The sequence below is a fragment of the Lottia gigantea genome (genome assembly GCF_000327385.1).
Source record: "Lottia gigantea unplaced genomic scaffold LOTGIsca_18, whole genome shotgun sequence".
Classification (NCBI taxonomy): Eukaryota; Metazoa; Mollusca; class Gastropoda; family Lottiidae; genus Lottia; species Lottia gigantea.
In genome coordinates, this window is record NW_008708301.1 from 2,544,940 (window position 1) to 2,555,501 (window position 10,562).

A 10,562-nucleotide genomic window follows, 5' to 3' on the forward strand; every position below is an offset into this window, starting at 1 on the left:
CAGATTTAGTCGAATATTTGCAGATGTACAAGACCAAATGTCTGCTAGCATCCATTTTGGTTCACCTCAAGATGGATTAGGGTCATTCCGAGGAGCACATCAAAAACAGGATTCCGATCCTGGTCCTCATCCAGGAGATGGAATTACAACTTTTGGTCAGAATTCAAGAACAGCATTTCATTTAAAAACCAAATCTGCAGATGATAGTCTTGGAAGTGGAGAAATGGACAGTGATAAGTCTCGCAAAGATTCAGGATCAATAACCCCTGCTGGTGAGGACCCTAATAGAAGTGTGTCGTCATTTAAACCTTTTATTAAATCAAATACTGTGAAAGAAACTAATTTAGATCAAGTATCAGCTGAGCTATTGGCTGGTACAACTACTGTGAATCAGGACAAGCCAAAAGATGAAACTATTTATAAACCTGTCTTTCCTTCTTTAAAACCAATCATCAATAAACCTGCAGATCCGATGACAACTTCAGTGATTGAAATGTCACCCCACTTAGATGTAGGATCTTCAGATTCTGATGCACCACCTGTGTCTAAAGATGCCATTATTAAATCATCGGGCAAATTGAAATCTTGTATAGATAAATTAGCTTCTGTTGGTAACAAGTCCAGTACAAATTTTATGTTATTATCAGAGGAAGTGCAAGGATTTTATACATTGTGTTGTCAATATATAGACTCGCTCCCACCACACGCAAAATTTCACACGCGTGAGCTCCTGTCACGTTTACAGTCTCATAGTCAAAGTCTTAAAACATATACCAGCAACACACCATCTGGTGGCGGCCATCTTTTATCAGACATTCAAAGTACAAATAAAGAAATAATGACAGTGATTGAAAGATGAAATTGAATTCTGATAGTTTTACATCTTTTATTTCATAAACAGTATTTAAATTTAACTAGATGCCATTGCATTTTAATTTATTCTACAATATCTAGGACCAATACTATTCAAATAGAAGCTTTTGCTTATTGAGACAAGCACGTGTTTGTGTGCTAGGTTTAGTCCAATTGCTGTTTTCCTGTTTGCTTCAGCATGCGTCCATGTAATCATAAGATTATTCAACTATAAGGTGATCTCTTTGTCTGATTGACATTTCCTGTTAGACAAATAAGTTATGTTAAAACATTGATGAAATAGTTTTGTCTTCATACTATAAGTGTCACTGTTATACACTCAATGTTTTTGTCTCCTAGCCTTGTTAAGAACAGTTAGTGAAATTTTTTGAACGATTTGCTCACATATTGACTCAAATTCTATTTTTACAACAAACTTCTGTATTAACTTGTAGTGGAAATATTTTAATGATAAATCATTATTTGTTTGTATTTTGTACAAATTTGATGTTTTAAATAGTATTTTAACTTTTATAAAAATAATATATGGAGGAGTAGATTGTAATTATTGTAAATATGATGATATATTGTTGTTGGTTTCCTTTACATTCTTACAGAGCTTTTCAACATTGATCACATTAAGTCATTATTTCAAATCTTGCCCATTCTACTTAGTATGTGTGCTGAGTTTATGATCTCCTAAACTGCAAAAATTGATAAAATTTTGTAAAATTTTCAACAGTAAATGCAATTTTGTAATGTAAGAATGAACAAATATGTTGACTTAAATTCATTAAAAAAGCTTAAACTGGCCAGTTGCTGTTTGAATTCAATTTTCTACTTGTTTTCAGTGAACCAGAATGATTATGTAAACTTAGACCCAGAGAAATCAATTATAATTTAGTATATATTATAAACAAGAGGCTTATAATGTTGGTAAAGCTCTATAGGAATATAAAGGTAACTAATTTATACTGTACAGTTAATATGTTGAGTGTGAAGTTATACATCACTTATTTAAAATGCTTTATATCTTTATTTGTTTCTTATAACATGCTTTCCATTTCCCACAACAGGGTTTATATAGCAGTCAATATATCTCATTGTTCTTGTCTTGTATTCATGTATTCTTAGTTTACATCATGGTTTTTAAAAAGCTTTCTGTATTTGATTAATATGAGATTATGACTGTGATTAAGGAGATATTATTGTTCTGTTCTTTGAATATCTGAAGTATTTGGGATTGATAAAATACAGTTCATTCAAGTATCACCTAGTTTTAAAATTTAATTCCATGCTTTTGTAAAGTATATATGGAAAGGAAAGATATTATTGTCAAGATTCACTTGTGCTCAAATAGTTTTATCAGTATTGAAACTGTATATGAAATCTTGGGAATTCAGTAACTTCAATTATCATCAGTCTTTACTCTTAAGGTCTTTAAGTTTTAGGTGTGACTCCGACCAGATTTGTTTTCATCATCACATAACAAAGTTTGGTGTACTTCATTTCATAGTAAATGTATGACAAGTTGAATCGAAATGGCTTAAAATACTAGTCTACTGTAGTCTACCTGATTATCATAGTCAAGGTTGATTTGTACACCAAAAAGTATCACTTTAACAAACATGTTCTGATTTGGTAATAAGTATGTCATCATTTGAAAAGAATAGTTAAATATACTAATACAGTCAGTGATACTCCATTAATACCTTCCTTTCACTACTAGACAGATGGGTCATGTATTACATGGTGGCATTAAGAATACCTGCCTTTTTAAAGACTGGTTAATTTAGATATTATTACTGTTTGGATGAAAGTTTCCTATTCTGGATGTTTCAATTACAAAAATAACTACAAAAATGTGCATTTAATAAATGCCAATAAAGGTATGAAGTAAAGTGTGTCTGGGATTTGAAAATAAAAATCAGATAACCCTATGAAATTTGACATGGTCTTGCCATATTTAATAAATAATTATAAATGATTAAATTTGATGGGGTGGGGCAATACTTAATGTACATTTATATTTTCTATTATGATTTTTCTGTGATATTCTCTAATAATCATGTATTTTTTTTTCTTGTGTTAAAGTCTGATTGCCTCATTTACAATAACTTGATTCTCATGTAAACGATTGGTTGTATCATCATTTTAAAATTGAATTATTTTTGTATTTTTGCTTATTTTATATTATCTTGTAAGCGTTTGATATAAATGTCTGTAATATCTAGTCTAATGTCAGTGAATAATTTAATAATAGATATTGATTTAGTTGTAATTTACTAAATGTTAATTTGGTATAAAATTACTAATTGCCCTGAATTACAATGCATTTGACACACAGGCATATTTTCATATATTGTCATATTGTCTATCCTCAGATACATACCAAACTATATATAGCTCTTACATAGAAATAACACACACTATTTTGAATCTCTACCTCAACTTATTAAGTAGAATTTCTTTGAAGGCCATAATATTTCAACAAAGCCTTCAAATCACAAAGCCATTTCTTAACCTTTAAATGTGATTTGAAGGCTTAGTTGAAATACAGGCTTTTTCCAAATAAGCCTTAAGTCGTAAGATATTCAGAATGGTAGTAAACTACTTTTGAATGTGTTATTTTCATGTAAGAGCTATACACAGTTTCGTATGTCATTTGATAGTGTGGCCATTAAAATTAATGCTCTGATAATGCAAAGTAAATTCTATTTCCAATCTTTTCTTCTTATAGAAAATGTCAAAAAATAATTATTACGGAAGCTAAATTTGTATATCAGAACTTAGAAAAAAAACCCTGAGAAATTTTACTAAGTGAATATCTAATATTAAGTTATTATGAATGTATGATTACTTATAAACGACATATTTTATTTAAAAAAAAAAAAAATAGATTCTACATACTATATTGGTGACCATTGTAAATATGACTATTTATATAAACAAAATATACATATTACAAACTTATATTGAATATTCTTCAGGTTATTATATAGCTTCTAAACACAGGTTGTTTTACATCAACTGGTGGCTTCCCATGTACATGGTTTACTAGGCTCTCTCTCTCTCTCTCTCTCTCTCTCTCTCTCTCTCTCTAACAGAAGGTTGACAAGGTACTTGAAAAAGGCAGTTTTTTTTTGCATATAAATACATAAAAAGCCTATATTGAAATTGTCAATCCTGGATTTTTTTCTATATGTGACTTTGTGATTTTGTTGCTTTTAGTTATATACATACAATGATGACAGGCTGTGTCAAAAATTGGTTAAGAACTACCATGAATATGTCAAATATATGAAAATCAGCTTTGTACAGTTTTAGTTAGCATGCTGCCTTATTAAGAAAATGTATATGAGAAGCTACGAAAAATGAAATGAATGGAGGTTAACGTCCAACTTTTCTGCAAGAAGCAGGTACTCTATGTAGCAATAATGTTGATTTACATGTTGGTATTGCTGCTGAAACTCAACACAGAAATTTTGCATGTGTTTTTAATGTGTTAAAAAACCAACCATCTAAATTAAAGTAAGGATGTCCTTAGGTGTGAATCTAATCTAAGACCAATTGAAGAGTATTGGATACTTTAAAGAAATGATATAAACTGCTTGATGTATATTGTTTGTAGTATAGAATACTATACTGGTGATGTCTTTATAAGAAGTATGAATGTGTTTTATAAAGGTTAGGTGAGACTGTACACCACCTTTTGTACATTATCTCCAACAACTAAATAAATCAGTCAAATACTTTATATTTCTTTTTATTAACCTTCCAATGGCCTTTTCACAAAAATTTAAGTCTCATACTTTTGGATATTGACTAATGTCTTCCTTAAAAAATTGAATTTGCTCCCTGTCCCCAGTCCATGACATTAACAGTTCTTTTAATGTGTATTGTAGGCTGATATGGAAGCTATTCAGTTCTTTATAATGAGAGCCTTTTGTCCAATGACCCTTATAATTTACAGGAACCTTGGTAGGCTATGTGAGCGATTTATTCCATCTCTGATTGAAATTGATTACCCAACTGGTATGGAGAAGGACATTTCTTTGACTGAAATATATGTAGACCTAAGATATTGCCCACAAAATTCAAAAGCCTTAACATATATATAGGTCTCAGTTTTTTCCCAGGAAATTCAAAAGAAGGAAGTATAATATGCCTATCATCATACTATAGTATTATAATAAATCTATCTGAATATTTATTACAATACTAGTGCTTTTCATGTGCTTCTAAATACCTTCATAGGCTCATTTCATAAAATTAATGATGGCATTAATAAGTATCACTTCATTCTGCAGAAACATTAGATTCCATTATCATTATTGTATTAATCTGTAAATTGTGCTTTAAAATTATGCCACATTAATCATTTGTTACTTCAAAACGCAAAATACAAACACTGTATTTTCAAAAAAACATTTGATATGTCATGGTGATGAAGCAAATATGTTTTCTAGACTGTATACATATTGATTTGGATCAGTCCATAATTATTATTCAACCAGAATAGACTAGTCGGTTACTGGGTTTTATTTGACTGGATAATCAGTAGCAACAAACATGGCTGAGACGATCCCGTTATTCCCTAAACTTGGTAATATTGTTGTACAAAGTGGAAATATTGTCAACTGGAATAGATTGAAGAGAAAACCAAACAACACTCCAACTGAAGAGGTACTGCTATTTATCTTCATATTTATGGTATTTCTTCTGTTATATAAATTAACTTTGTTTTTGTTGTTTTCTGTTTGAAGTCGACGTTATCAAGACGTCTTGTATTCAGGTATGTAATCCAGACCTGCCGACGTAAAACACATACAATATGTAAATGATACAAGTTATATGTAGTTTTACGTTCTACATAATTTTTATACTCCGTGAGAGATCTTTTGACTTATTTATGTATTTTCTTTCATTGAGACAACTTGTGCCCATTGAATATTACAATGTCATTGTAGTCTGAAACATCTAAATGTATCCAGCCTCTGATGGATATTTTAACAGTTGTCGGTTGGAGTAGTCCTGTTTAATGGGGATTTTCCTCACCTCTGAAGATGCACTTTTCTAACATGATATTAACTTATCTTTACGATATAACTAAATTAGTCTTGGACATCACCTTACCTTTTGTTTTGTTAGTAGTCTATCCCATGACTCTTGGCTGCGCTCAGTCTTAAATGGCCAAATTGAGATCAGTTTCATCAAAAAAAGACTTTGATGGAACCGGACACGTGACATAAATGGTGTAGGGAGAAAATGATGGTATAAAAACATTCATCTTTCCAAATATATCTGGGTTTTGCAGATCCTGCACCTGTGGAGATATTGAAAATCCCCATTTAACAGGGCTTTTTTTTCTGTCACCAGCCAATATTAAAATAGCTATCACAGACTGGAATAGAGACAGATTAACCAAAACTATTTCATTCATCTACAGTTTTTCGCTTTAAAAGTTTAACATGCTGCTTTCAGTAGAGGATGATACATATTAATGATGAAACAAGATTTTAAAACTAGCCATTTAACATGTTGACACAGCCTTTTTTTACTTTTTGTTTTGTAAATATGATCACACTCATGAAATGTGTGAATGACATAGTAGATGCAACCCTGTATGTAATAGATAATAAAGTGAACTATGATGTTCTATATTTATTGATCAGGGGGAAGTGATTTTTAACATGATGTTTAATTCAATGAATCCCATGTCAATTCTTTAAAAATAATTTGGAATCGGGTTTGAAATACAAGATTCCACTCCTGTTCCCCTCAGGTTTAAATAGAGTGAGCATATTATATACTGGTGGCTTAGCTTATTGACAGTAATATTTGTGTCAGTAGTTGATTTGTGTTAATCTTTTATGTAAGATAATTTTAAACTGGTGATAAGCTAAATTAGTAGACTAATAGATATATATCAATGCCCTAAATTCATTAATGTAGTATATAATTTTGATGACTTTAATAGTCTATTAGTTGATAGAATAGATAACAACAACATTGTTTTACTCAACACAATGTAAACAAAACAGTAAGTAAATATCATCCTCTGTTCATGAATATGTAAACAGTAAGAGAGATTATACTGTTGATATTAGGAGGACAGTGACTATTGTCAAATGATAGAACTATAAGATTGTTTTGTTCAGGTTTGTTCAATATATTTTTTTTATTTATAGATATGTGAGTGTATATCAGCCTGTTTAAATAAACATTTAGAATCTGCTGACAGAAATCAACTACAGGTTGGAATTTTATACATCCTACTATTCTGCACTTAATTAGGCCAATGGAAATGGGCACTGCCATGTAGGGCCTTGGTTTGTTGTTCCATCACATGACTCTTTTTCAATGTCAGCCCTCCTGACCTGAATCACTGACAGGGGGTTTACAAATCTGAAGAATTCATCTAGACCCTTGCTTACATTGAACCGTAGATCTTATGCAACAGTTTCACTCGCAAAGCCACTATGGCCAGACTGTATATAGTTATAAAGATGAGTCAATTAAATACATATTATTATGATGTATATCAATATATGTGTTCAGTACATAGCATACATTATTAATTGACTGTTTTCAGTATACCACAGAATTATTTTGTGAAAATAAAGAATTTAAAGAGAAGTTACCAGATGATGAGAGAGACAATCTGAAAATTACAGGTAATTAGCATTCATCATAATTACAGCCTATTAACTGTAGGCTCTCGAGTATAAAGGTGGGAAAAGTCTAAGTACAGTGCATAATTTGGGATTTTAAATACAGTAGTAAATATTTAAAGTTGATCGTGTCTGTATCTTGTTCAGACCAATACCATGTGTATTTGCTTCTTCTTCTACTGGGTTGATTATCCCACTGAATACACCACACCTATTGCCCATTTTAGCTCCACTTAAACAATAGGTGTCCAGAAAATGCCCATCCTTCAAGGACACCTGCCACTAGGTTTGTGCACTTGTTGTGCCTAGTGAAGCGTTTACATAGAATGTTTGATAGGTATAATATATATGATAATCAACATATATTGTTAGTTAGAAGCGGCAGTCAATGTATTATACTCTGAAGAGCATATTCCATGTTATATATGGCTATTTATATATAATTATATATTTCAGTAAAAGTTATTTTGTATAATCGTGAAAATCCAGAAGTTATAAATGATGCTGTTGATAAAGGTGACTTGTAGTTTGTATTGATAGACCTAGTTTCTCAACATTCTCTAAATGTCTCTTTAAATATACTTCTGAATTTAGTCATATCATTCCATTTAGATATATTTCTGTTGTTAAGATCTCTATCTCGAATAATTGGTTTCATTGAATATGATATTATTATCATGTTTCTGGTGCTTATTATAGAATTGGTGGTGGATAGTTCAATCATTATATACTATTCATATCTGGTCATGTATTTGTTTTGAATCAAACCCATATGTGCATAAATATGTTTGTACAACTAAAACCTGTACATGTCACTAAATTTGATTAATTGGAGCTTTAGATTTCCAAGCAGTTAGATTTGTACAGAAATTACTAAATTTGATGGGTCAGAACTTTTAGTTCTCTCTAGTTATATTTGTTCAGTTATTACATTGCTTGAAAATACTATTATGCTCTAGAAAGTAGAAAGTGTCTTATTCAATAATTTTACTATGGGTATATCATATTCTGTTGTAGCATTAAATGAATTGGGAGTAAGTTTTGTGGAAACAGTAATATTAGCTATACCCGATCCTAATGAAGACTTAACAGTAGAAGATTTCAAACCATCATGGCAGATATTGCAGAAACTAGTAGATGAACAGAAGATTTTATCACTGGGTGTTAGTGATTTAGATAAAACCAAATTTGAACAGCTATTTACTTGGGCTTCAGTAAGTCTTCATAGTTAAGTTTTCTATAGATATCTGTAACATAGATAATGTCCATTATCTAAGGGTATGCCCACACTGTTTAGGGCACCTGAGGCTACTCTACTATTGAATTGGTCAGGTAGTTATCAACTTGGAGAATGTATACATGTAAACTGCTATTTTGATAGGTTTTATTAGTCATTTCTGTATTTTGTCATTTTGAAGATAGTACTATAGGACTATGACACATTCCTCTATCATTCAATTGATATGATAAAAGAGGTCCTGCTAAGTTGACTCTACACCTAGAGTATGTGTTTACTCTCACATTATTTTACTCACCAGAAAGAGAACATTCTAATTGGGAAAAGATGCTTGTGGTTTAAATATAACCTAAATAAAATTAATCCACACATTTTTTGGTAGTATACACTTATTATTCTACCTCAAAGGAAAGAAAACTGCTCTTGTGTATTCTGGAAACAGCCTTGAAAGTGTGTTCATGTGCTTACAATGATTACTTATAATAGTGAATGTAAAAATTATATTTTATTTATAGGTGAAACCAATCATTGATCAAGTTAATTTAGCATCTTGTTGTGTTATGCCTGAAGATTTACGTGAATTTGCCAAACAACATGATATACTTCTACTAACTCACAATGATCCCCCAGGTACGTGTATGGAAGTTACTTATGTTAAATGGTCAGTTTGTTTGTACCCACTAATAGACTAGAAACGAAAGTTTTTTTTGTCTTATTCTATAAAGATCATATTATTGCCCTTGCTTGAATAGACTCAAATAGAGGCTAATCTAGACCATGGTCCTCTTTTTTATAGTAATAAATCTATCTACAACTTTCCAGAAGTGAGAAATCAGATTTCTTGATAGGACATGAACTGTTTCTTGTAACAATTGCAGAACTTATAAAATGAAATGACTCAAACATTAATTTTACATATATTTCAGATGTTCTTCCTCTTCAACAATTACAAGATACCATACGTAAATCCAGTACACAAAAAGATGGCGATTTCTGGCAGCCATCTTGGATTTCACGTTATTCTGTGATAGTAAAGTGTCGAGGAATAATTCGTACAAAAGGATATGTTATAGACTTAATAAAGGACATCAAGAGAAGAAATTAAATTAAACATTTAGAAATTGATATACAGACTGGCTCAATTATTATATAGTTTAGACTTGCAATAATAATAATGAACTCATTAATTTACATGGCCAGAATAAGATCCAATACACCAAGGTAGCCTAGTCCAGTCTAACATTCAGCCTATTGGAAATTAAAGAGCTGTTTCATTGTGTAAATGTAAACATAAAGCAAATAATACAGATAAATTTTTAAATGTAGTTAAAGGAAGATCTCTGATCCAAATTATTAAACCAAATTTATACTGATTAGTAATGAGGTTTCCATAGTAAATAAATTTTGAACTGTTATAATACTTTGTTTTATAAATATTTTTCTCACCCAGTAGTTTTTCAAGCAGTCAAGAAACAACTTTTTTTATAAATTTTTATCAACCATACCAAAAATGATGCTTCCTGAATTGATGCTACTTTGGTCAAATTTGGCATGATAAATCTGGAGCCCTACACTCATTTTTGACTGTTCATATTCAGACCCACTTTGTGTAAGCAAACCTTGTCGAAGACATGAGTTGTCTGGATGTAAGAGACTATATTCTGCAATTTTTATCAAGGTATTTTATTTCATTTTCCACACAATATAGTATATAGAAGCTTTTAACAATCAAATATATATTTATATTAAAAAACAAGATATTTCACAGTTGAATGCATTAAGTACAGAGCGGATATTGA

At 30.7% G+C, this 10,562-nt stretch overlaps 1 protein-coding gene across 1 annotated transcript; it reads left to right on the top strand.

Moving 5' to 3' along the window:
• Nucleotides 1-5,422: 5,422 nt before the first annotated feature.
• LOTGIDRAFT_213728 (hypothetical protein) lies at nucleotides 5,423-10,179 on the top strand (the record flags this gene model as incomplete). Its single annotated transcript, XM_009052304.1, has 7 exons — nucleotides 5,423-5,538; nucleotides 7,044-7,109; nucleotides 7,448-7,529; nucleotides 7,983-8,042; nucleotides 8,544-8,740; nucleotides 9,279-9,393; nucleotides 9,690-10,179. Coding segments are annotated over 7 exons (815 nt in total), but the record flags the coding sequence as incomplete, so codon positions are not given.
• Nucleotides 10,180-10,562: the final 383 nt, after the last annotated feature.